At 39.2% G+C, this 27,192-nt stretch overlaps 1 protein-coding gene across 4 annotated transcripts in view; it reads right to left on the bottom strand.

The window, feature by feature from the left end:
• The window catches only part of CHD1L (chromodomain helicase DNA binding protein 1 like), an 82,473-nt gene that overhangs the window by 38,901 nt on the left and 16,380 nt on the right, over positions 1-27,192 (bottom strand). For 3 of the 4 annotated variants that reach the window (XM_038561975.1, XM_038561972.1, XM_038561974.1), the window contains exons 2-9: positions 21,895-22,007; positions 19,002-19,108; positions 18,345-18,459; positions 17,717-17,748; positions 6,772-6,853; positions 3,703-3,865; positions 2,008-2,163; positions 1,240-1,332 (exon numbers count right to left, since the gene is read on the bottom strand). In XM_038561975.1, coding sequence (XP_038417903.1) covers positions 1,240-1,332; positions 2,008-2,163; positions 3,703-3,865; positions 6,772-6,853; positions 17,717-17,748; positions 18,345-18,459; positions 19,002-19,108; positions 21,895-22,007 — 861 coding nt within the window. The remainder of the gene's footprint in view (positions 1-1,239; positions 1,333-2,007; positions 2,164-3,702; positions 3,866-6,771; positions 6,854-17,716; positions 17,749-18,344; positions 18,460-19,001; positions 19,109-21,894; positions 22,008-27,192) is intronic. The other variant, XM_038561973.1, reaches the window with a different exon arrangement.

The raw sequence follows: 27,192 nt of genomic DNA, 5'->3' as shown, positions 1-27,192 counted from the left end.
AACTGAAAATCTGAGACTCGCAAGAAAACAAATGCTGAGATGTATAAACTAGTAATTCTCAAGGTGGAGGGTGGCTGTCAGAATAATCTAAAGGGCTTCTTTCAAAATCTACATGTCCCAATAACCTCTGCCTTTAAAAAAAATTGTGAAATGTACCTAATTAAGATTCTGTGACATTTAAAACAATTCCTAGTGTTACTTGGCAAATACTCCCTTAAAATGACTGTAGCAAACTCTCCACATTGATCCTATCCGTTCGAGCACCCCCATGTCCACAGAGATCCTAGAAGTGTCCCAAAGGCTACTCATCAGAGTAAATCAAAAAAGCCCTAGTTCGAATAAAAATGAAAACACTACAAATGTGCAGTAAGTAGCTTAGAAGAAAATTTGCAACACTTAGAAGGAAATTTGCAGACCATCTCTAAGATGGAGGGGAAGCAGCAATGGAAGCTGAGAAGCAGCAGAGGTAGGCAAATGGAGAAGAGAAGGCATTGTTTCAGAAGCCAAAGGAAGAAAGTGTTTCAAGAAAGAAGTGATCAACCGTGTGAAAGGTTTTGATTAGGTTAATTAAAATGTGAACTGACAACCACTGGAGATCACTGGTAAACTTGCAAAGTTCAAGGGTGGTGGTGAAAGTCTGACAGTGGAGTGGGTTTCAGACAATGGGACATCTAGGGGTGCCTGGGTGGCTTGGTTGGTTGAGCGTCTGACTCTTGATCTCACTCAGCTCAGGTTTTAATCTCAGGGTCATGAGGTCAAGCCTTGCATTGGGTTCCACGCTGGGTGTGGAGCCTAACATAAAAAAAAAAAAAAAAAAAAAGACAATGGGACATCTAATCATGAAGAAATGATCCCTAAATCCAGGTTATGAGACAACCTGCAAGATGGCCTTGAGATTCTTCAAAACTGTTATTTCAGACAAGATCAAAAAGGAAAAAAAAAAAAAAGCTGAGGAATGTTTGGATTATAGGACAATAAAGAGACAGACAAATATAATTCACAATTTATGACTCAATTTTGAGTTTCAAAAAAAGAGGAATCAAAGCCATAGGGACACTAACAGGACAGTGGAAGTTGGATATGAGCAATATATTAGATTACATCAACATAAAACATTAACAAGAAAATGGGATGAAACTAGACGGTAAATACAGGTAATTGCTTTGAAGAACTGTGCGATGATGTTGGCCACAAAAATGTTCATGAAAAGCAATGTGAGAAAAAAGGGCACTGTCTCACCCTCAAACAGGTATGGGTGATCCACACACTTTCGAAGCTGGGATAAGACATTTTGAAGTTTGACTTTCTTTGCCATCTCACTTTCAAATGCATCTGAAAACAGAGAGACAGAAAGAAAGATACTACTGAATAAAAACAAAAGAACAAAATGAAAACTCTAAGTTAACCTTATTTATTCAGTAATATATCTCTCAAACTTGTATTAACCTCCTAAATTTCACTGAATTACATGAATTAACAACACATCCACATGAAGTTTACTTAACTATCACTTTGTTTTAAGGAAGCCTAACTATAAAATGAACTTGGGAGTACTTTGTTACTTTTGCACAAATTCCCTTAACTACTGTTGTGAAACTCAGGGAGAAACTCACAAAATGACAGCCTGTTTTACTCTCTCTCTCTCTCTCTGTTCCCACTCCCAACTCCTCTCAGTAAATCTGATCCAACAAAAAAGCTCTGCAATGTGTTAAATATCTGACAGGTTAGGAAGATGAAAGCCATGACTGGCATACCTAGAAGTGTTCGCTTAACTAACTTCTAAGCAATAAGGACAAGTGGTGGTGGGGGGTAAATTTCACAAGTGCAACAACCAATAAAGTCTGCATTATGGTAAAGATAATGGTTTCACTGTGGCTGACCTGAACATTATTCAGAATACAAAATTCTATCCCATATTACTATACAAAGTCAGTGTGATAATAAAATATTTCTCTGCATGAACATTACAACTTCATTTAGTTTCTAAATCAAATGCCCTCTGATTACCTAGGTCTTTCATCAAAATGGCCTTGTAGTATTTTTTCTGCAATGCTGACATGCCGTGGTATAGCACTACCTCTGTCTTCTTGGGAAGCTCTGTAGCTACCTCAGCTTTCACCCGCCTCAATAGAAATGGCTGCAAGAGTTTGTGTAGTTCACTTGCTGTGCAAAGAAAAACAACCAACAACACAAGAGTAGGATGAAATTTTCAGGCTGGACTAGTATGGTAATTTTTCATAGTACAGGTGAATCTTGAACATGGTTTGAACTGCTCAGGTTGACTTAAACACAGATTTTTTTCAGTAAATACAATACAGTACTGTAAAATGTATTTTCTCTTCCTTAGGATTTTCTTAACACTTTCCTTTCTCTGGATCACTTGATTGTTAAGAATACAGTATAACACATATAACACACAATATATGTGTTGACTATTTCCATTACCAGTAAAGCATCCAGTCAACGGCAGGCTATTAATAGTTAAGTTTGGGAAGTCAAAAGTTATAACAGATTTTCCACCATGTGGGGGCCGTCAACCCCTCTGATTGAATAGTCAACTGTATTTCTTCCTTCACTGGGTTCTTTTTCCCAACTCCTGAAATTGTTACTGGCTCTCAACTCAAGAGCTAGAAATAAAGAACTTGATTTTTATTAATGATCTTGCATGAAGTTTTACTGTTTCTAGGATACTTCTGCACTTAATCTGATTTACCAGCATAACAGCTTAGAAGTTAGGACCAAGTAATATTGTTTCCATTTTTATAGCTAAGTTAAGTACACTTTATCCAAAGTCACATGGCTGGATGCTAATGTTATTATTCAAACTTAGTTATATTCACTTCAACTCCCTTGTTCCTTCCCTAGGTGTTATGAACTTCAAAAACTAGGTTGAACTAGAATTTCACTGCATGTTGGGTTGCCAGATAGAGCAAATAAAAATACAAGAATGCAGTGAAATGTAAATTCCACAGAAACAACAAATAGGAGTACGTCCCATCTAATATTTGACTAGGTGTCATATATTTTATCTGTCAACTCTAAACATAGGGGCAATCAGAGGAAGTTTCCCAGGTAATCTTCAGCTTGTGGTATGGGCATTTTAGCTATGAGAAGCCCTTCCAACTCATACTCATTTAGTACATAGATACCCACTAGTAGGCATGCCTAGCATTTATTTTGAACAATCATCCTGAGATAAAAGTCCAGGGGTAGACAGAGGGGCAAAGGTGCAAGAGGAAGAAGACTGCAACTGGCAGCTGTATAAACGAGGGCAGCTCCCCTCCTTTGCTTCCACCACCCACTCATCCTAGACTTGGTTTTAGTGCACTGTTAACAGAAACAGCAGTGCTGTGGAATGCTGAAGAGTAGTTTGGGACTACAGCACCCACATACCCTTCTGCCTCAGGAAAGAGCACAGAAAGTTAACAAACTACAAAATTACAGAAGTTATATGGGGGGTGGGGGGAAGCAGATACCTTCTATTTCTTCTAAAAATGATCCATTAAGCCCTACTGTAGAATCATATAACATGATTCTTATCAGGACTCTTATCCTGAATTTTGTGTGGCTCTTTATCTTCCTGGAAGGTGTCCTCTGGCTATCAATTCTCTTTCTTTTCTACCTATGACACTGTATGAACAATGCATCAGGGCAGTTTCTGGGCCCAGACCTCTTGGCATGATTTCTAAGAAGGGAACTTGCCTGAGTCGGACTCTTTCTCAATATCCTGGTAACGCTGAACAAAATCTCCCACCTGCTCCTTGGGAAAGAGATCAGGCTCCACAAAACTGAGGAGAGAGTAGAGCTCTTGGAGGCTGTTCTGGATGGGAGTTCCGGTCAACAGGAGACTGAAGACTACTGAGAACTCAAATACATAAATAAATAAAGTAAAAAATCCATAACCTTAAAAAGCAAGACTGAGTTCCCCATCACAACCTTCACCTGTACAAAGAGAGGTATATTTTAATGGGATGACCGTGAAGACACGAAATAAGAAGATTCAGATTCAAGTGGTATACTAGAGATCTGATGTAGGAAATAAGGAGGGGACAATAATCCTGTGAAGGAGATACTGTTATAAGAAGGTAAGTAAAATCGCTGTGTGAACTCTGAAGTACTACAAAAATATTTGATATGGCTCTTGTTATTCAATCTTAGTGAGGATTCAAGCTGTATTTTATTACTCACATGGCTGAGTCTAGTGAGGCATCAGAGGAACATGGTACATATTCAAGCAGTTTGAAAAAGCTATAGATAGCATCAGGCCTACCATGACAAGCAAGATCTATACGAAAAGAATATCCTTCTATAAAACTTTACAGTACAGCACATCCAAAACATCAAGTCTTCTGGATGTTCCAGGGCCTTACATAAGCCAAAATGAAAGATATTCTTTAAATTTTGAGCAACAGATAAGAACACGAAGAATAAGAGACTAATGAAATAAAAGGTTAGGAAAAACAATAACAGATATTAGGTTAAGCAATGGACAACCTCTAAACTGAATTTAGTGAGAACTTATGCCATTTGAGTTAAATAATGCAGCAAAAATGGAAAGCCATATCCTGTTTATGCTATTTTAAATACTGGAATACAGTAAGGTAATATATACACGTATGTGTAGATAAACATATCTTATAAATATAAAAATACAGTATGTTTTGGTTTTTAAAATAATATATATGCATATTTATGTGATTGGGTTTTCACACAGTAAAGGCAACAGATATACCAAATGTTAACATATGCAAGGGAGTAAGATAATTATTGTTGGTTTTTATTTTAATTCTTATGTTTCTGTATTTTGATTTGGGAGGGGGTCATAAGAAGATAGTGATTTTGTATTAAGAAAACATGTCAGATCAGATAGAATGACACAATTAAAAGTGATTTGAAAATGTTATTACTATTTTTTTTTCAAACTCCTTTTTTTGTTTTCTTTTAAAACTGTTTAATCAGTGTCTACCCACTCATGCCTGCTTTGTTGGTAAGGGCAATGTTTTCTTAGAATTTAAGTACAGAAACTGGTCAGAAATAAATGCTTTCAACAATCAACTCATCTTTTTATGGTATGTGGTCACCAAGCAAAAAGCTGGGTTGACGAAAGAATATGAAGTCAAAAAGATAACCAGGGTTAGTGTTCACTACAGTCAACTTATACTGTCATATGAGTTAATATATTTATTCACAGTAGTGTCCATTTGGCATCAAAACTTTTAACTGGGTGAAAAAAATCCAGAGATGATCTCTTTGTATACAGTATTTTTAAAACTGCTTTTTTGTAAGGTATTTTGCAGACAATTCTCATGTCGTTAAATATTTTTCTACATAATCTTTCATGGCAGCCTTACTTTGTCAAGGTACAGTACTTACTTTGTGAATGTACTTTATAAATGTAAATGAGGCACACTGCATAAATTATATAACCAACTCCCTATATTCCACTACAAAGTGTTTCCAACTTCTACAAACAAGCTGGAAACAGTATTATAAAGGGGGGAAAAGGGCACTACCCTTCTCCTCATCTGTCAGCCCCCCTATCAATAAATGCAATTCTTTCCAACCAACCAGTTGTCTGCAATTCAAAGCTCACCTAAAAAAGAATGCGTAGATGACTCAGAAATTCCTCACATAATCCCTCTGAGACTTAGTTTCCCTATGAATAATAAGGAAAGGCTCTGGGACATGCAACAGAACTTGGTTTCCCCACTCCAAACCCAGGGTTCCTTTATACTGGCTTCTCTTCTCTTATCCCATTACACATTAGTAAACTGCCATGATAGTTTATGAAGCAGTCTCTTATAGGGTTAGGAGCTACTATATGAAAACCTCTTGGGAAAAAGATACTGTTAAGTGTCCCTAAAAGAAGCCAAAGACATCATAGAGCAGAGGGGGCCCCACTGGGAAACAGCAATAACGTCTGAGAGTGGACTAGTAATAGACAGTGACAGTACCTGCATTAAAATGCTAAAAACTGCAACTTTTAGACCATGAATTGAGAATTCAGACCTAAGACTTTCCTCCAAATCACCTTTAAATTTATTAACTGTTTGTTACAGGATATGATGTTATAGGACAGGGACCAAACTTCAGTAATGGTTACAGGAATTCACATATGTGGTCTCATTTATAAGGTCAACAAGAAGGGTACCTGTTACTTACAAGCTGTTCCACGGGCTCCTCTGAAAAGAGGGCAAATCTAAGGCTACACTGACATTTCTCATTTCTCACCGGGCCAGAATGGTGCCAAAGATCGGGGGAAGGGAATGAGATCAAGGGTATCAAGACTTAAAAGTGTGACAAAGACAAGAGAGACTGGAGCTAATAGTCAATGGCATGCACTGGGGTCTCTTCATTACTCCATGTGAATGGTCAAATCCTTAAAAAAGGTAAATGGGAGGGGGGCAAAATATGTCAGCATTATCTGCTCTTGCAGACAGAAGAGTTATAATAGGATTATTTTTAAAGAATTACCCCTCTGAAGAAGATCAAAAGAGAGTTGAAACATTTCAAAAAATACAGCGTTATTTTACTGAGGTAGTATCTTATTATTTGATACCCAGATTTCAGTAAATGTCATCTCTTACATAAAAGATGAGAGCAAGAAGTTAGGCCATATTAAGTACTACCTGTCACTCACAAAATGTTTATACAGCCCTACCGAAATCGGACTAAAAAAAATCTTTCAACTTACCTAACTCTATACAGGCCCAAGATAGTATTTTCTTTAAAGGGAGTTGAATAAAAACTAAGACTATCCTGTGAGTTTACCTCCAAAAGTGTCTTATGCAGCAAGGAGTTTTGGTTTTTCAACCTGTGAGCTTCATCCACAACAAGAACACTCCAAGGGAAGCTGTGAGAGAAAAATCCAAGCTTTCAGTTTTGTGTAACTCAAATATATATCTCCTACCCAAAAGCCATAAAACTGTAACTAATTGGGAAGACTAGTATTAAGCCCACTCTATTAGAAACACATTCAAACTGCCTTTTTTTTTTTTTAAGATTTATTTATTTGAGACAGTGCATATGTGCATGATTAAGGGGAGAAGCAGAGAGGAAGAATCTCAAGCAGACTCCCCACTGTGCATGGAGCCCAACACAGAGCTCCATCTCAGGACCCTAAGATCATGACCTGAGCCGAAATCAAGAACTGGATGTAACCCAGGTGCTCCTCAAATTGCCTTATCTAAAGCCTGCCACGTACATAAAACATCTGCATAAGGTAGTAAAATTAAGGGAATTTGTTTTCTAGGACAGGAAAGATCTGTGCATAGGGGCAGAAAAGAAGGAGCTAGAGACAGAAAGCAAAGGAAACTCTTATGACCACCTACTATGTGCGAGACCCAGTGTCATGGTTGGGACTTTATGTCTGTTATCTACTCCAAAAGAATAAGGTGAGTAGGCATTCTGCTCATTTTACCAACAAAGAGACTAAAGCTCAGAGAGGTTAGGTAACTGGCTCAAACTCCTAAAGCTAAAATCAGGCAGAGCTGAGGTTTAAATTCAGAAGAAAAATCAAGAAAAATGATGTCACAGTAGCTAAAAAAGGGTTTTAAAAATGGAAAAGCAGAGAGTAAGATCAAATGTTTCAGACAGACATTTGAGAAGATACATCCATTGAATATATTATGGAAGTCACTGGTGGCTATCTATAGAGCATAAAAAAATTCAAAATACGGAAAAATATGTTTGTATGAATATGTTCCAAGCCACAATATTTAAAATAGCAAAAAGCTGGAAATAAATAAGCCCACTTATAGGTGACAAAATATTAGTTAGTGTTTTAAATACTATGATTATCTTGCAATAAAAAGGCCTATATAAACTAAAAAATATATATACATATTATGTATCCCTTTTCACAAATGAGAAACCATGCAAGAGATAAGTGACAGCTATAAGATTTTTAAATTTTTATTTTGTGAAGAGTCAGATGCTTACCAACCGAGCCATGCAGGAGCTCCTCATAAGGTTTATGTTTTTATTTTTATTAACGGATTTATATATTTAGGTACTCCCAAGTTGGGGACATAAATACTTAAAGTTATTAGATATTCTTGTTGACTGGACCCCTTTATTATGATATAGTATCCTTCTTCATCTCTTGTTACAGTCTTTGGTTTAAAATCTAGTTTGTCAAGATGGCGGAGGAGTAGGGTCCCCAAGTCACCTGTCCCCACCAACTTACCTAGATAACTTTCAAATCATCCTGAAACCCTACATATTCGACCTGAGATTTAGAGAGAGAACAACTGGAACATTACAGAGAGAAGAGTTTGCACTTCTAACAAGGTAGGAAGACGGAAAAACATAAAATAAAATAAAAAAGAAATAAATAATAATAATAATAATAAATAAAATAAAAAAGAATCAAGTGGGAGAGGGGCCCCTCGAGGAGCTGGGCTAAGGCAAAAGCCTCCTGGGACAGGAAAGTTCAGTCCCAGAGAAGCAGGAACTTTAAAAATCCACACTGGATTCTTCCTGGACAGAAAGGCGCCTAGCAGGGAACTCGGGCAGAACCGCAGGAGGGGCAGTGGAGCCTCCAGTCTCCTGGGGTCACTAACAGAGGAAGTGTGCCTGGGGGAGAGCATGCCCAGACCACAGGCTGATCCTGGTAAAGGGTTGGAGAGTGCGCCCGGTGGGGCCTTGGGAGAAGCTCAGGCAGAGGATCCAGGCAGAGGGGGCTGTGCCCTGCTGCCTTTGGGAGATACAGCCCAGGTGTGCAATTCCAGCAGCAGGGGCCCCAGTTCCCAGGGTGCGGGGGGACACAACCCAGGATCCTGCACTCCCCCACCCCCAGGGCAGGCGGAGGCAGGGAGGGCACAGGGCAGCAAGGATGTTCCTGCCACCAGGCACCCCCAAGCTGTGCAGGTCAGCACCCCCTGCGCCTGGGAGCATCCAGGCCAGTGCAGACTGGGAGACTGTGGTAGTTATTGTAGGAACTGACTCCAGGGCTGGAGAGCTGGCTGCGGCCAGTGGTGTTGCCCCTCCTGGTGTCACCCAGTGCCTGGGATGAAGCAGGGCCACCAGGGAACAGAGTCCTCACGAGGTAAACAGCTCCACCTGAGCCATGCACCTCCCAGGGGGTGGGGCAGCGCCTCCAGGTACAAACACCTGAGAATCAGCACAGCAGGCCCCTCCCACAGAAGACCACCTGGAAAGACAGAGGAGGAAGGAACAAGTTCTTGACCCAGCAGCACTGGAAAGCTCCAGGGGAAGTCAAGGGATTTACAGTATATAGAACCAGAGAAGACCCCTCCTTGTTTTTTTTTTTTTTTTGTTCTGTTTTTTTCTTTTTTCTTTTCTTTTCTTTTCTTCCTTTTTCCACTAAAACTCATTTTTAGCCACACTGACTGAGAAAAATGACTAGAAAGAACTCACCACAAAAGAAACAATCAGAAACAGTACTCAGTTACAGAATTTGGATTACAATTCGAGGTCAGAAAGCCAATTCAGGAGCACAATTATAAAGCTACTGGTGGCTCTGGAAAAAAGTATAAAGGAATCAAGAGACTTCATGACTGCAGAATTTAGATCTAATCAGGCCGAAATTAAAAATCAATTAAATGAGATGCAATCCAAACTGGAGGTCCTAACAACAAGAGTTAATGAGGCAGAAGAAAGAGGGAGTGACATAGAAGACAAGTTGACAGCAAGGAAGGAAGCTGAGGAAAAGAGAGAAAAACAAAAGACCACAAGGAAAAGTTAAGGGAAATAAATGACAGCCTCAGAAGGAAAAATCTACGTTTAATTGGGGTTCCCGAGGGCACTGAGATGGACAGAGAGCCAGAAAGCATATTTGAACAAACCTTGGCTGAGAACTTCCCTAATGTGGGGAGGGAAACAGGCATTCAGATCCAGGAGATAGAGTCCTGCCCTAAAATCAATAAAAACCATTCAAAGCCTCGACATTTAATCGTGAAACTTGAAATTCCAAAGATAAAGAGAAAATCCTTAAAGCAACAGGAGACAAGAGATCCCTAACTTATATGGGGAGAAATATTAGATAACAGCAGACCTCTCCACAGAGACCTGGCAGGCCAGAAAGGGCTGGCAGGATATATTTAGGGTATTAAATGAGAAGAACATGCAGCCAAGAATACTCTATCCAGCAAGGCTCTCATTCAGAATAGAAGGAAAGATAAAGAGCTTCCAAGATAGGCAGAAACTGAAAGAATATGTGACCACCAAACCAGCTCTGCAAGAATTATTAAGGGGGACTCTGTAAAAGAAAGAGGATGTCAAAGAAATAATCCACAAAAACAGAGACTGAATAGGTATTATGATGACATTAAATTCATATCTTTCATTGGTAACTCTGAACGTGAATGGGCTTAATGATCCCATCAAAAGACGAAGGGTTTCAGACTGGATAAAAAAAGCAAGACCCATCTATTTGCTGTTAAGAAGAGACTCATTTTAGACCTAAGGACAACTATAGCCTGAAAAATGAAAGGTTGGAGAACCATTTACCATTCAAATGGTCCTCAAAAGAAAGCTGCGATAGCAATCCTCCTATCAGATAAATTAAAGTTTCTCCTAAGGACCTTAGTAGGAGAAGAAGCGAGACACTATATCATACTTAAGGGATCTATCCAACAAGAGGACCTAACAATCATGAATATTTATGCCCCTAATATGGGAGCTGCCAAGTATATCAATCAATTAATAACCAAAGTAAAGACATCCTTAAATAATAATACACTTACACTGGAAGACTTAAATACAGCACTTTCTGCAAATGACACATATTATAAGCACAACATCACCAAAGAAACAAGAGCTTTAAATGATACACTGGACCAGATGGATTTCACAGATATTTACAGAACTTTACATCCAAATGCAACTGAATATACATTCTTCTCAAGTGCACATGGAACTTTCTCCAGAATAGACCACATACTGGGTCACAAATCAGGTCTCAACCAATACCAAAAGAATGGGATTGTCCCCTGCATATTTTCAGACCACACTGCTTTGAAACTAGAACTTAATCACAAAAAGAAATTTGGAAGAAATACAAACACATGGAGGTTAAAGACCATCCTGCTAAAAGATGGAAGGGTCAATGATGAAATAGGAGAAGAACTAAAAAGATTCATGGAAACTAATGAGAATGAAGATAAAACCGATCCAAATCTTTAGGATACGGCAAAAGCAGTCCTGGGAGGGAAATACATCACAATACAAGCATCCCTCAAAAAACTGGAAAAAACTCAAATACACAAGCTAATCTTGCACCTAAAGGAACTGGAGAAAGGACAGCAAATAAAACCTACATTGAGCAAAAGAAGAGAGTTAATAAAGATTCGAGAACTCAATGAAATAGACACCAGAAGAACTGTAGAACAGATCAACAAAACCAGGAGTTGGTTCTTTGAAAGAATTAATAAGATAAACCATTAGTCAGCTTTATTAAAAACAAAAGAGAAAAAAAAAAAACAAAAAAAAAAACAAAAGAGAAAAGACTCAAGTTAATAAAATCATGAATGGAAAAGGAGACATCACAACCAATAGCAAGGAAATACAAACGATTTTAAAAACATATTATAAGCAGCTATATGCCAATAAACTAAGCAATCTAGAAGAAATGGACCCATTTCTGGAAAACCACAAACTACCAGAACTGGAACGGGAAGAAATAGAAAACCTGAACAGGCCAATAACCAGGGAGGGAGGAAATTAGGCAGTCATCAAAAACCTCCCAAGACAAAAGTCCAGGGCCAGATGGCTTCCCAGGGGAATTCTATAAAACGTTTAAAGAAGAAACCACACCTATTCTACTAAAGCTGTTCCAAAAGATAGAAAGGGATGGAATACTTCCAAACTCGGTCTATGAGGCCAGCATCATCTTAATTCCAAAACGAGACAAAGACCCCACCAAAAAGGAGAATTATAGACCAATATCCCTGATGAACATGGATGCAAAAATTCTCAACAAGATACTAGCCAATAGGATACAACAATACATTAAGAAGATTATTCACCATGACCAAGTAGGATTTATCCCCGAGACACAAGGCTGGTTCAACATTCGTAAAACAATCAATGTGATTCATCATATCAGCAAGAGAAAAAGCAAGAACCATATGATCCTCTCAACAGATGCAGAGAAAGCATTTGACAAAATACAGCATCCATTCCTGATCAAAACTCTTCAGAGTGTAGGGATAGAGGGGAACATTCCTCAGCATCTTAAAAGTCATCTATGAAAAGCCCACTGCAAATATCATGCTCAATGGGGAAGCAGTGGGAGTCTTTCCCCTAAGATCAGGAACACAACAGGGATGTCCACTCTCACCACTGCTATTCAACATAGTACTAGAAGTTTTAGCCTCAGCAATCAGACAACAAAAAGACATTAAAGGCATTCAAATTGGCAAAGAAGAAGTCAAACTCTCCCTCTTCGCAGATGACATGATACTCTACATAGAAAACCCAAAAGACTCCACCCCAAGATTGCTAGAACTCATACAGCAATTCGGCAGTGTGGCAGGATATAAAATCAATGCCCAGAAGTCAGTGGCATTTCTATACACTAACAATGAGACTGAGGAAAGAGAAATTAAGGAGTCAATCCCATTTACAATTGTATCCTTTACCAAAGAGGTAAAGGATCTATACCCTAAAAACTACAGAACACTTCTGAAAGAAATTGAGGAAGACACAAAGAAATGGAAAAATATTCCATGCTCATGGTTTGGAAGAACTAACATTTGTGAAAATGTCAGTGCTATCCAGAGCAATGCACACATTTAATGCAATCCCTATCAAAATACCATGGACTTTCTTCAGAGTTGGAACAAATCATCCTAAGATTTGTGTGGAATCAGAAAAGACCCTGAAGAGCCAAGGGAATATTGAAAACAAAAAACAACAACAACAAAAAAACCAGAGCCGGGGCATCACAATGCCAGATTTCAAGCTGTACTATAAAGCTGTTATCATCAAGACAGTGTGGTACTGGCCCAAAAGCAGACACATAGATCAATGGAACAGAATAGAGAATCCATAAATGGACCTTCAACTTTATTGTCAACTAATATTCGACAAAGCAGGAATGACTATCCACTGGAAAAAGGACAGTCCCTTCAATAAATGGTGCTGGGAAAATTGGACACCCACGTGCAGAAGAATGAAACTAGACCACTCTCTTACACCATACACAAAGATAAACTCAAAATGGATGAAAGATCTAAATGTGAGACAAGATTCCATCAAAATACTAGAGGAGAGCAAAGGCAACACCTTTTTGAACTTGGCCACAGTAACTTCTTGCAAGATAAATCCATGAAGGCAAGAGAAACAAGAGCAAAAATGAACTATTGGGACTTCATCAAGATAAGAAGCTTCTTCACAGCAAAAGAAACAGTCAATAAAACTCAAAGACAACCTACAGAACGGGAGAAGATATTTGCAAATGACATATCAGATAAAGGGCTAGTGTCCAAGATCCATAAAGAACTTATTAAACTCAACAGCAAAGAAACAAACAATCCAATCATGAAATGGGCAAAAGACATGAACAGAAATTTCACAGAGGAAGACATAGACATGGCCAAAAAGCACATGAGGAAATGCTCCACATCACTTGCCATCAGGGAAATACAAATCAAAACCACAATGAGATACCACCTCACACCAGTGAGAATGGTGAAAATTAACAAGACAGGAAACAACACAGAGAGGATGTGGAGACAGGGAAACCCTCTTGAGCTGTTTTTGGGAATGTGAACTGGTGCAGCCACTCTGGAAAACTGTGTGGAGGTTCCTCAAAGAGTTAAAAATAGATCTACCCTATGACCCAGCAATTGCACTGCTGGGGATTTACCCCAAAGATACAGATGCAGTGAAATGCTGGGACACCTGCACCCCAATGTTTATAGCAGCAGTGTCCACAACAGCCAAACTGTGGAAGGAGCCTCGGTGTCCATCGAAAGATGAATGGAGGGGGGATCCCTTGGGTGGCTCAGCAATTTAGCGCCTGCCTTTGGCCCAGGGTGTGATCCCTGAGACCCGGGATCGAGTCCCACATGGTGCTCCTGTGTGGGGCCTGCTTCTCGCTCTGCCTGTGTCTCCACCTCTCTCTCTCTCTGTGTCTGTCTCTGTCTCTAATGAATAAATGAATAAAATCTTAAAAAAAAAAAAGATGAATGGATAAAGAAGATGTGGTATGTGATACAATGGAATATTACTCAGCCATTAGAAACGACAGATACCCACCATTTGCTTCAACATGGATGGAACTGGAGGGTATTATGCTGAGTGAAGTAAGTCAGTCGGAGAAGGATAAGCATTATATGGTCTCATTTATTTAAGGAATATAAAAAATAGTGAAAGGGAATAAAGGGGAAAGGAGAGAAAATCAGTGGGAAATATCAGTGAGGGTGACAGAACATGAGAAACTCCTAACTCTGGGAAACGAACAATGGAAAGTGGAGGTGGGCAGGGGGACGAGGTGATCGGGTGATGGGCACGGAGGGGGGGCACTTGACTAGATGAGCACTGGGTGTTATGCTATATGTTGGCAAATTGAACTCCAATAAAAAAAATATACAAAAAAATAAAAAATAAAAATAAAATCTACTTTATCTAAAAATTTTTTTTGTTTGTAAACATTCTATAATCTCATTACATTGTTCCTTTTTTTTTTTTTAAGAATTTATTTGAGAAAGAGCACTAGCAGAGAGACGGGGAGAGGGAGAAGCAGACTCCTTACTGAGCAGAGAACCCAATGAGGGGCTTGACCCTAGGACCCTGAGATCATGACCTGAGCCGATGGCAGACATTCAACAACTGAACCACCCAGGCACCCCCTCATTACAATGTTCTTAGACTTAAAAAACTAAATGTATATACAAGTAAGACAGAACACTGGAAAGACCACTGGAAAGATAGTAATTATGGAACTAGAAATCAAAGATCAGAGAAAGATCTTGAGTAGATGTTGGCCTTACAAGAAGAAACCCTTTTCCTCTGAGGTTACAGAGAAAATCCAGAAAACAGGTATAGAAACAGAAACCTATTGAGTCTATCTATTAAGAAGGACAGTGAGAGGGAGAATTTTGGGGGCCAGCGGGAGAGGTCCAAAGAGAGTAGGAGCTGGGATCATTCCTGCTGGGTATCATTTGGAGGAGAGGCACTGAAGAATTACAAGGAGTTAAGTGTCCAACCAAGGATAGACAGTGGTCATGAGATAAGGTGGCAAAGTGGCCATAATAAAGCACCTGGCCTGTTAGAATTAGCATTCAAAACTATTTAGATCCTATTTCCTTGTGAAGAATTGGGTATTTAAATTTTATACTTGGTAAGCATGCAGTAAAAGCTTATTCAATGAAATAGCCTCTAGGGAAGGTGGATGTGGGTTCAGTGAAAGTAAGGAGGGAAGAACACCAAAGTACACTAAAGGATACTCCCTGAAGGGGAAGAGGTGGAGTGAATTCTAGCCCTGAATGTACAGTGGGGTGAGGGAATTTCTAATCTTCTTGACCTGAGAATTTCATAGTTCTATTATCCAAAAAATTTCATATTTTTCATATTGGTATGTGCACAATCTTAATTCCTCATTAAATCTCTTTAGGGCAGATATTACATTACACTTTCTGGCTCTTCTCAGTGTGTGATATAGTAATATACAAAATAACCTGGTCAAGTATATCAAAAGAATAAATCTGTGTCTCTGGGGTTCATACTGTTAGCAACATTATAAATGCCTCTTTATTACTTAGGTTCTTAAATTCATGTGGAATGGATTTAAGATGGATGATCTAATATAAAAAGATTGTATTTCTGATGAGTAACGTGAAACTCCAGTGCACCTAGATAATTTGAGAAGGTGTACCTGGGGGTTTTGTTTGTTTTTTTCTGGAATCAGTATCAGATGTTTATTTTTTTTTTTTTTCAGAAGATCTCTTTAAAAGTCTCCTTAGCACTGCATGCTGCATTTGGATGTCTAATTTGCCATTATTAGCAATGTAGCCCTGGCTGGGTGACCTAATCTCTTACTTTCTTCATCTATAATGTGGACAATACATAATATCTAACTACTAGGGTTTTCATGAAGATTATATAGGATAATTTAAGAACCCCAAAACATTTATGTCCCCATCTTCTAGCCTTTTGAGACTTCCACATCTTGCCTTGTATTATGGATATCCAAATACTGCCTCTCCCTCTAGTGGAATCCATGTCCTGTTAGGGAGCTCTATAATTTACTTTCCTGGCACTGCTGGCAACTCCCAAACAGCATCTTTCCAAAGAATAGATCTTCAACAAGTATTAAGTTGGATATTAAAATAAAAAAGGAGGGCAGCCTGGGTGGCTCAGCAGTTTAGCGTCGCCTTCAGCCCACGGCATGATCCTGGAGACCCGGGATCGGGTCCCACGTAGGGCTCCCTGCCTGGAGCCTGCTTCTCCCTCTGCCTGTGCCTCTGCCTATCTCCCTCTCTCTCTTCTCTCTCTGTATATCATGAATAAATAAATAAAATATTTTGAAAAATAAAAATAAAAAAATAAAATAAAAAAGGAAAAAAAGAGGGAAAGCCTATTTTCTTCTTAAGAAAAGTAAGACAATGTGCTTACTTAAATAAAACTTAAGTGAACCAAAATACAGGGCGGAAATCATGAAATCTACGACTGGGCCTTTAGTATCTCAAAATAAGATGAAAATAGAAATCCAACTCCAAAGAACTTGGATGAGAATTAACATTTAAAATACTGATAAAGCACTTTAAAGACAAAAGTTTCTGAATAATAAAGATGCAAATCCCCACCTAACCACATCATAACTACGCATGCAATAGAGAATGAAATCTTGTCAATAAATCTTTTCTTATCCACCTGAAGTATGGCTAATGTTTAAAATTTACATTGGAACCTGTACTCTTGACTTTATACTGCAACATTATTGCCCCAAGTATCAGATGGTATGAAGAATTAAATCTAAGTTTACTATACTTTATGAGCTGATATGAAAGCCTGAAAGCTAATCACTTAAAAGTATATTTAAAACTTCCTTAAAATCGAATTTTATAGCACAAACTGCTTTAGGACATTTCTAGGAAAAATTTTTAGGAATTATTTGGACATTCCAAATAATTCACTTCCTATATTATAGTAAAATCTCCAAATAGCAGTCCACAGAAGATATGCGATTTGCAATGTAAAGAATCTAGTATTGGGCAGCCCAAGTGGCTCAGCAGTTTAGCACCGCCTTCAGCCCAGGGCGTGATCCTGGGTCCTGGGATCAAGGCCCACATCGGGCTCCCCACATGGAGCCTGCTTCTCCCTCTGCCTGTGTCTCTGCCTCTCTCTCTCTCTCTCTCTCTGTGTCTCTCATGAATAAATAAAATCTTTAAAAATAATAATAAAAATAAATTAAAAAATTTAAAAAAATCTATTTATTAACCACATACCATGTACATCTTATTTAATCCTCACAACAGCCATCTGAAGTGAGATTTAATTATCCTCATTTCACAGATGAAGAAGCTGAGGTTCACTAAGGTTAAATAACCCAAGGACACACAGCTAATAAGCAAGGGGCTATAGAGCTGGATCCCTGTTATGTCATTTGCCTGCAAATAAAACTTGTGGAAGACAAACCAGGAAGACATACCAGACATACCATGAAAGAGACAAAGTACTAAAACGTAAAGGAAAGACATGACTCTCATGATATATTTAAGTTTCTGAGGCATTGCAACATACTCACGATTTTAGAAATGATGAATCTTTCAAGCAAATCTGAAAAATTAAGAGAAAAGACACAGTATAACTAGTATTAACTGATACTATAAACTAGTTTTTGTTTTTTGTTTTTTGTTTTAGCTAAATCCTGCAGTTTAAGAGAGTTTTAAGTCTGATTCATTCACCGAGTTAAAAAAGTTCGGAGCATAATTTTTAAGTAGCATTATCTCAAAGGAAAACAAAATATGGGCACAAATAAGTGAAAGGTCTTGCTTATGGTGACTCAGTCTTCACTTAGAGAATAGCAGCTTAAAATGAAACTGGAACGGAGTGTCCTCCACTTCCATCCTGCAATAACAGAAATGCCTCAGCCTACAAAACCCTTTCTCCCACCTGCTTGCTCCTTCTATTCACTGGCCAAGTGCCACCCTTGATGCACAAGGAAAGAGGGAGAGATAGCCAACTAATCCAGAACACAATGGTCATCCTTCACTTTCTTTGGTCATGGTCCCTCTCTAAGAATCTAATGGAAGTAGACTTTTCTCCCAGAAAAATGTATGGTCTCGAAAAAAAGTGAAATTTAATTCCAGTGGATTCTACAACTTCTGTGGTCCCAAGGTAAGAGATCTTGCTATAGAGAAATAAATGGATACCTCATAGGTAGTTAGCAGCACATGAAAACGTGACTCTTGTTTTAGGTCTTGCTGTAGGCGGGCTCTTTCCTCCTTGTCACCTGCATACATTACACAGGAAAGCCCTGGAGCAAATCTGAATCCAAGAAAAGAGGTAGATGAACACCAACGCAGGGCCAAAGGGGAGGACATATCCGGAAAATTACATTTCCTTCAAGGATTATGGACATGAAGTCTTCATGATGTCCTACAAGCAGAAAGAGTACTAGGATCTGGAATCTTATCTAGGGTAACATTAAACCTATAGGTAAGTTCCTGTGTGAATAGGTGAAGGGCTGGATGAGTATCTATAAGGGCACTGTACTAATTCTAAAGAGAAAATTATTTTTTCCATGTTGGTTATTTCCCAAGTCACTGTGAAAAAGATGGTTTCTCCTTTAGTTCAGCAAAATTTACTGAGTACTGATCTTCAAATTGCCAAACAGTAACAAAAACATCCACTGAACCCTCCCCACCATCAGATTTTTTTCTCTACCTACAATGTCTCAGGTCTGAGTTTTCTGGAAGAAATAAAATCACTAGTTGGGACAATATGCTGGTAGTATATTTCACATACTACCCAGAAAAAAAATCTTAATCAATGTAAAAAACAAAATTTCAGCAACATTTGCTCTGTACCTCTCCATCTCTTCTGTCCAATTGCTCAAAACAGACAAGGGGCAAAGAATCAGAAATGGTCCTTCATCATTTAATCTTCCTGCCAAGTAAATGAAGAGAGCAATAGTCTGGAACACACAAAAAGAAGGCAGTTTTTATCACATTTCAACATGCGAAACAACCACAAAGTTCCCATGACCTTGAAGGGAACACAAACTCATACAGAAGATTTAGTGTATAAAAAAATAATGTACAATCTTCCACACATAGAGAGAGTCCTCCATTTCTAACATGAAATCATATAAGCCTAAATATATAATTGCCAAAGGAATTTATGGTACTCAATTACATCAATAGTTAACAAACAGTGGTGCTCAGTATTTATGTAATTGAACCCTGTAATGCAAAAGGAAAAAATCAGGAAAGATACAGAAATAAATAAAAACAATGCAAATAATGCACAAAATCAAGAATACTCTGAAAACATGAGGCAAGAATGTCCAAGATGTGACTCCCACGTGGTGGCCTCTGCTGCTTGCCACTTTCTCCTGAGGGAAGATGTTCTCCTTCCTAACTTCCTCCCCCATTTCCCTAATGTTTTCCTTCCTTCTGCCTGCATTTATAGAGCGCCTTCTATTTGTTAAGCACTATTCCAAGTTCAAGTATATAACAGTGAATAAAACAGACAAAACTCCTAGCTCTCATGGAGCACACATTCTATGAGGAAAACAAACAATAAATAATACCTCGTAAACTTAAGTAGGCATAGAAAACAAAAATCTTTATAAAGCCAAACAGGCATATTTTAGGACATGGCTATACATATTTTCAACTAGGAGTTTTTTTAAGAGGTTGCTGTGATATACAGAGAAAAATAGCACTTTATAAAAAAATGTTTGAGGAGCCCCCATCCCCAAATGCTGAACCATTCTGAGAAAATCTATCCTAAAACTACAATCCAAAATCCTGAAAAAGCTATATATCCAAAGATGTTCACACAAGGTTAATATAGCACAAAATGAGGGGACACCGGCCATTTTTCTTCTATAGAATATTTAAATTAATGATGAATTCTCTTAATGGAATATTAGCAGAAGATGACTGAAGAATATAAAATAGATAATCACAATGACAATGTGGGATTAAAAAATACAAACTACCTTTTAAAACACTGCTATTCATACTTAATGGTAGAGTGTTGTGGCTGTAGGGTGACAGTTACTTTTTAACTGAGATTACATTTATTTTATAATGGAAATAATTTCCTTTTTAAAAAAAAAACTCCTTTTTTAACTATCCATTGCTTCTCAGCCCAGGTTGTACCAGAGCAATCACCCAATAAGTACTTCCTGGAATAAAATCATTCTGTTTAGCTTTTGCTGAGGATACTATTGGGAGAAAATTTATCTTTTGTTAACCATAAACCAGATGTATCTACAAAATTAATTTGGATTCACTAGTGAATTCTACTAAACATTTATAGAAGAAACAATGCCAATTCTACACAAATTCTTTTAGAAAACCAAGAGGACAAAACTTCTCAATTCATTCTATGAGTCTATCTTTACCACAACACCAAAACCAAAGACATTTTAAGAAAAGGAACTACAAATATTTTTCATGAAGACAGATGTAAAAATTCTAAACAAAATTTTAGTAACAAGAATTTGGTGGTATATTATTTTTAGAGGACACTTAAAGTAGAGCTATATGAACACTCTGGAGAAAGGTAAAGGACAAGTGGAATTTGCTGGCTCCAAACGAAGTCCGAGGGATTCCCATGTGCAAAGCAAAGGAGACGGCAGGGAGGGCTATGTACACGATCCACGTAGTCTCATAGCTTGGCTCCCAGAGACATCCAGTAACCTTACCTTTGTTCTAGCTCCATAGCTCTCATGTTAGCAATGTACTAGAACCAGATTTATTTGCCTGAGAAACCTAAAGGTGACAAATGAGGCCCTTGAGGATACCATACTCAGAAGTCATTTTGTATTCTGAATAACCCCAAGATCAATGAGTTATATCTGGTTTAGATAAAGTAGTAGTCTCCAACATGTAGTCAGACAGAATGTGTAGAACTTTGTGCAGAACTGCTCCAACTAGATCTTTATGTATGTGAGGTCAGACTTACAAGGGGCAGTTGACCTTCTAAAGGAACCAATTACACCTTCACTCATTCTAGGTGTTTACTGGTAAAACCTTTTTGGTATGTATAAACTTTTAAGTCCATGGTTTCTGATCAAGTGACCTCTACTGTATATCTGGACTGTACTGACTTCCTTTAGTATCCTATAAATGAGTAAACCTTGTGTGACTAGCCCAAGAGATGTCTGTGTCTAGACTTTAATCCAACCCTACCACTGACATCTGTCAACACAGGGTTGTGTTGGTGATCATCCTACCAGAATAATCAATCTAAACACATCACCTGCTTATCAATGCCCAAGGAAGCCACATCTGATCCTCTAGGTCTCTAGACTGGGTCCTCCCACCAGATGGCCGAGGCATTTTAGAAGACAGGATTCTTCCTCTGCACTTATTTACTAGCATGCCAGAGAAATGGGAAGTAGTCCTACCAACTACTGAAGAAGGGAGATAAATATTAGAAGTGATCCAGTTATTTAAACAGAAGTACTGCTAAGGAGGGCAGAGTCCATTTGATCCCAGGGGACAGGTATATTTACATAGAGAAAAACCCTGCCCATTAATTGCAATCCTATGTCAAGTGACACAGTTCAAAACCATCCCAATACCTAGAAAAGTCAATTCCAAGGCCATGATCTTATAACAAAGGTTCAGGCATTTCACCTCCTAGGATAAAAACCCATACTAGTAGCTAGCAGCTGGAGATAGTAATGAGTTGTGAAGAGGTATTTCAATGGACGTGAACAGTGGTCACTCCACAGTAACATACCTGGCATGTCTTACCCAGGCCCATCTCATCCCCCAGGATACAGCCATTCTGACAATGGAAGCACCGGGCGAGCCAGTTGACTCCCTCCAGTTGATAAGAGCGTAGACGAATCCCTAGAAACAAAAAATATGGCAAATCTGAAAAGCAGCCATCTCAGCACACACAACCTATCTTTTAACACTTCAACTAAAGAACACACAGCTGTATCCTTTGCTAGGAACTTCCAGATGTAAACATGTGCTGACTTCCAAATGACTTTTTTTTCCTTCCAAAATGACTTTTTGAACAGCTTTAGTCATCGTTATATTTGAAGCTCTAAAACAGCCTCTCCATGTCACAGGATCCACTTGACAGATAAGAAAGTCAACCTGGGATTTGGCCTCTACATTGCCTGGCTCTCCTCCATTCTAGGAAAGAGGCATTACTAATGCAACATAACCACAAACAGCAACACTTGGAGGTTATATGCACCTGGCTGCTTAACTGTAACCATTTAAGTGTGCCAGGGGTGCTAAAGGAAAAAAAATCAAGAGAGGACTAGATTAAATTGTTTCAATAGAGGAGCAGCCCCGCTAAGAACTGAAATGATGTTGCATGGAGTACATTTAACAATGCATAAGAGCAGAAAATATCTGAAAAGTCCACATGGAGCTTCTGCTCTTTTTTCTCTCCTTTGGGAAAAAATAACCCAATTTCCGAGAACAACCCTTTCTGGGGGAAAAGGAAGACCCCAAACATACTTTAACAAAAACTCATGAACTCATGACCTTTAAAAAAGAAACCAGACAGTGTGTAAGTGTGTATGTATGCGTCTGTGTGTGTGTGTGTGTATATATAACTGTATAGAACATTAAAAAAATGAACAAGTTATTTTTATTAAGCACTTGCTAAATCAAGGAAGAGCACAGCAAATACTTCACAAAAATTGTCTCGTTTGATACTTATCACAATCTCATGTACTAGGTATTGTCCACATTCCTAGGTAAGAAAATTCAGATAACTGAGATTCCAGTTCAAGATGGCAGTGTAGGGGTGGTGCTGAGGGGATGGGCAAAATGGGTGAAGAGAAATGGGAGATAGAGGCTTCTGCCAGATGGCAGCTGCGTTTGTAATGAGCATATAGAGAGCACAACATATAGAGTTGAATCACTATATTCTACACCTGAAACTAATGTAACATTGTGTGTCCAACTATACTCTAATTAAAAGTAAACAAATAAAAGTAATTAAGAATTAAATAACGTTTTAAAAATACTGGAACATAGGAAGATCCCAAACTTACTTCCTCCCAAGATACACCAATCTACAGCTACATATGGAACAATTTCCTCTGAAAAAAACTTAAAAACTGTGTTGCAGGGTAGGGAAAAAAACCTAAAACTTAAAAACTGGCCGAAGGACTTCTTCACCATAGGCAAAAGAGAGGGAAGCCACATTGCAGAAGGCAGGAAAGGCTGAGACACAATCTCACAATAAACCCCACCCCCAGTGATCTGAACCACAGTCAGGAGGGAGTGAAGGGTTCACACCTCACATTGGGCATCCAACTCTTAAGACCAGCACCTGAGAGTGGAGTGCCTGAGTGTCTCAATTGGTTGAGTGGCCAACTCCCAATTTCAGCTCAGGTTGTGATTTCAGGGCGATGAGATACAGCCTTGAATTGGGCTACCTGCTCAGCGGGAAGTCTGCTCCTCTCTCACACCTTCTGCTCACATACATGAGCGTTCATGCTCTCCTCTCTCTCTCAAATAAATAAATAAACCTTAAAAAAAAAAAAAAAAAAAAAAGACCAGCACCTGAGAGGAGCCCCCCAAACACCTGGCTTTAAAGACCAATGGGCAATGGCATCTGCAAGACCCATAAGGCTGTGGTAAACTGAAGAACGACTCTAAAAGGACCTGCATACAGACTCACCGGCCCCAGGGCCCAGAAAAGCAGCAGCTCTCTGAAAAGTGCTCAGCCTTTCTATGAAAAAGACTCACTTCTTAACTGTAGAGTATTGTGTGAGGGGCAGGGGCCTGCTGGGGTACTCTCCAGGGATGGAGGCTGGTGGGCACCATCTTCTTGCACTCTTTCTGCCTTGCTAAAACAAGCAGGCATTATCTTGTTTTTTTTTTTTTCTTTTTCTCCCCCAGCTTCTTTTTCTTTCTTCAGTGGATGTCATCTTCACGTTATCCCTTTGCATACTCTAGAACACCAATATCTCCCAGAAGGGAGCTTCTACACACATTTCATGCCCTAGTTTTTACTCCTGGTGACCTGGTTTCTACAAGTGCTACCCAGAGGATACTCCTTGAGTGACTGGCTCTGGAGGCTAGGAGGGCTTGTGTTGCTGGGTCCCATGGGACAGTAATAGGAGATTCTGTTCTTGCCAGACTACCACCCTCAGGGCACTGAACAGCCAACAGACAGAAACATGCCCCCAGTCATTCTGAGAAAGCCTCTTTGCCTGTCCATGAACTTGGCCAGAGAGGCAGGCTTCTGGTTTGGCACACTTACAGGGGCCTACAGAGTTGATCTCAGGGAACAGAATATGGTAGATGCAATCTTTGCACTTTTCCTTAGTCTCATCCAATTCACCAAATCCTTCCAAAAAGAAGATCATATCCTTCTCCGGTAGGCCATGATTTTTGCAGCTATTACCCGGATACATCTCTACATTGTCTAGCTCTGGTGACTGGCAGGGTTTACAGCCACGGATTTAGAGGACTCCTAACTAATGAAGAGAGAGTTCTTAAACAGCTACCACCCCCAGGGCACGGCAAGAGGCAGCAAGCCCAAGGGCTCAATCTTTCTATGAAAGAGGTCTATTAGTTTATCATATCTATGTCCTGAGGGATAGCTTATCAGACACACCTCTAAGGCTGACTAACTATAAAGCTTTCCTGAGACCTAGGAAGACAGGCACTATGTTCACACTCTCACTCTGTGACTCCAGAGTGCCAACACCTCTACAGAGCTCTTATACATGTCTGGTGCACTGGTTTTTGTGACTGCCACCCAAGGGATTTCCTGTGGCTGCCTGGCCTGATGGCTAGGGGGATTTATGTTCTGGGGTCCCACAGGTCTATAACAATGACATGGGATGCTGCCACCCCCAGAGCAGTGAACAGACAAGAGACTGAAACATCTGAAAAGACCTTCTTACTAGTCCTGGAACTACAGCCTTGGGGTGGTCTTTACCTTTGCTCGATCTAGAGGCTACAAAGGTGCTCTCAGGGAACATAGCCTGGATGGTACCATCTTTGCACTCTCTGCCTCCCGGCTATAGCTCACTGAAATCTCCCAAAAAGGTGCTTACATACTTGTCTAAAACCCGAATTTTGTCACTGCTGCCCAGCTAATACCTTAAAATTGCCTGGCTCTCAGGGAAGTGGGGTTTCTGCTTGCAGTCCAACAGAACTGTATATATTTGCATTCTTTTTTTTTTTAAGATTTTATTTATTTCAAAGAGAACACACACAGGTGAGGGGAGGGGCAGAGGGACAAGCAGACTCCCCGCTGAATATGGCGCCTGACATGGGGCTCTATCTCAGGACTCTGAGATCATAACCTAAGCTACAGTCAGACACTTAACTGACTCAGCCACCCAGGCACTCCAGGACTATCATTTTATGCATAGAAATCAATACAGAGAGATAAGCACAATGAGGGAACATAGGAATATGTTCCAAATGAAATAACAAATAAACTCCTGGGAAAAAACTTCAAAGAAACTGAGGTAAATAATTTACCTGATAAAAGAGTTCAAAGTAATGGTCATAAAGATGTTTATCTAATTCAGGAGAAAAACAGATGAACTACATGAGAACTTCAACATAGAGACCAAAAATATGAGTTCCAAACAGAATTCAAACAGCTAAAGAACACATTAACTGAACTGAAAAGCAAAAAAAAAAAAAAAAAAAAAACAGTATTTAAAAAACCAACAACAGAGGAGTTCAACAGCAGACTAGAGGAAGCAAAAGAAAATACCTGTGAACCTGAAGACAAAGCAGAGGAATTCACCTAAATAGAGCAGCACAAAGAACAAAAAAAAAATTTTTTTTAAATGAAGATACCTTAAAGGGACCTTTGAGACAACATCAAACACACTAACAGAAGTATTATAGGAGTCCCAGAAGGAGAAATGAAAGAAAAGGAGGGAGAAAGCTTATTTAAAGAAATAATGTCAGTTTTCAAGGAAGATGGTGGAGGACTAGGGAACTCTAGTTTCATCTGGTCCAGGAATTCAGGTAGACAGGTATCAAATCATTTTCAACACCTGTGAACTCAACTAGAGCGCTAAGGAAAGAATTGCTGCAATTCTACAAACAGAAAAGTGACCATTTTTTAAGAGGTAGCAGGTACAGAGAAGTGAGTCTGAGGTGATATATGGGAAGATAGAATCTAGGGAGGGGAGCCTCCATAAGCTGGCTCCTGGAAGGTGAAAAAGGAGTCTATAAAGTTTGGAGACTCAAAACGGGGTCTCCTGCCTGAGATAAAAATGCTTGGTGTACAGACTACGTGAACACAGAGTGTGGAGGGAAACCAGGGAGACAAGAGTGATTACTTTTCTGTGAGGGCTCACTGAGGAGTAGGGGGTACAAACTTTCATCTCCAGGGCTAGAGATTAGGGCAACACCATTGTCATTTTCATTTCTATCTCTGAAAGTAGTACACAAAGCCTTCAAGGAACAAAAGCCACATAGAGCAATCTGGAGCCTCTTACACTGAGCTTGGCCTCCTGGTAAGGGGCATGCAATTCCACCTGAGCAATGACACCTAAAAATCAGCACAAAACACCTCTCCCCCCCCCCCACCCTGGAGAAGACCAGCAGAAACATTTGGCTAATACCAACTACACTGATCACAGTTTTGTGCCGATCACAAAACGGTAAAACTCCAGCACTAGGGGAAAACAATATATGGAATTAATGGATTTCCTTCCCATGATTCTTTAGACATTCAGTTTTAAGTTATTTTTTCCTTTTGAACTAATTTCTTACTTTATCAACTTTTTTTAAGTCCTTTTTAATTTCCTTTTTTTTTTTAATTTTTATTTATTTTTGACAGTCACACACAGAGAGAGGCAGAGACACAGGCAGAGGGAGAAGCAGGCTCCATGCACCGGGAGCCCGACGTGGGATTTGATCCTGGGTCTCCAGGATCGCGCCCTGGGCCAAAGGCAGGCGCGTTAACCGCTGTGCCACCCAGGTATCCCTAATTTCCATTTTTACATTTACTTTTTAAATATGTTTATTTTTGACTTTCATTCATTCATTTCATTCAATTTTACATCTTGTATATAGATATATA

This window comes from Canis lupus, chromosome 17 (assembly GCF_011100685.1).
Source record: "Canis lupus familiaris isolate Mischka breed German Shepherd chromosome 17, alternate assembly UU_Cfam_GSD_1.0, whole genome shotgun sequence".
In the NCBI taxonomy this organism is placed as follows: domain Eukaryota; kingdom Metazoa; phylum Chordata; class Mammalia; order Carnivora; family Canidae; genus Canis; species Canis lupus.
Note: the sequence above shows the minus strand (reverse complement) of the source record. Positions and strands in the feature narration are given on the sequence as shown.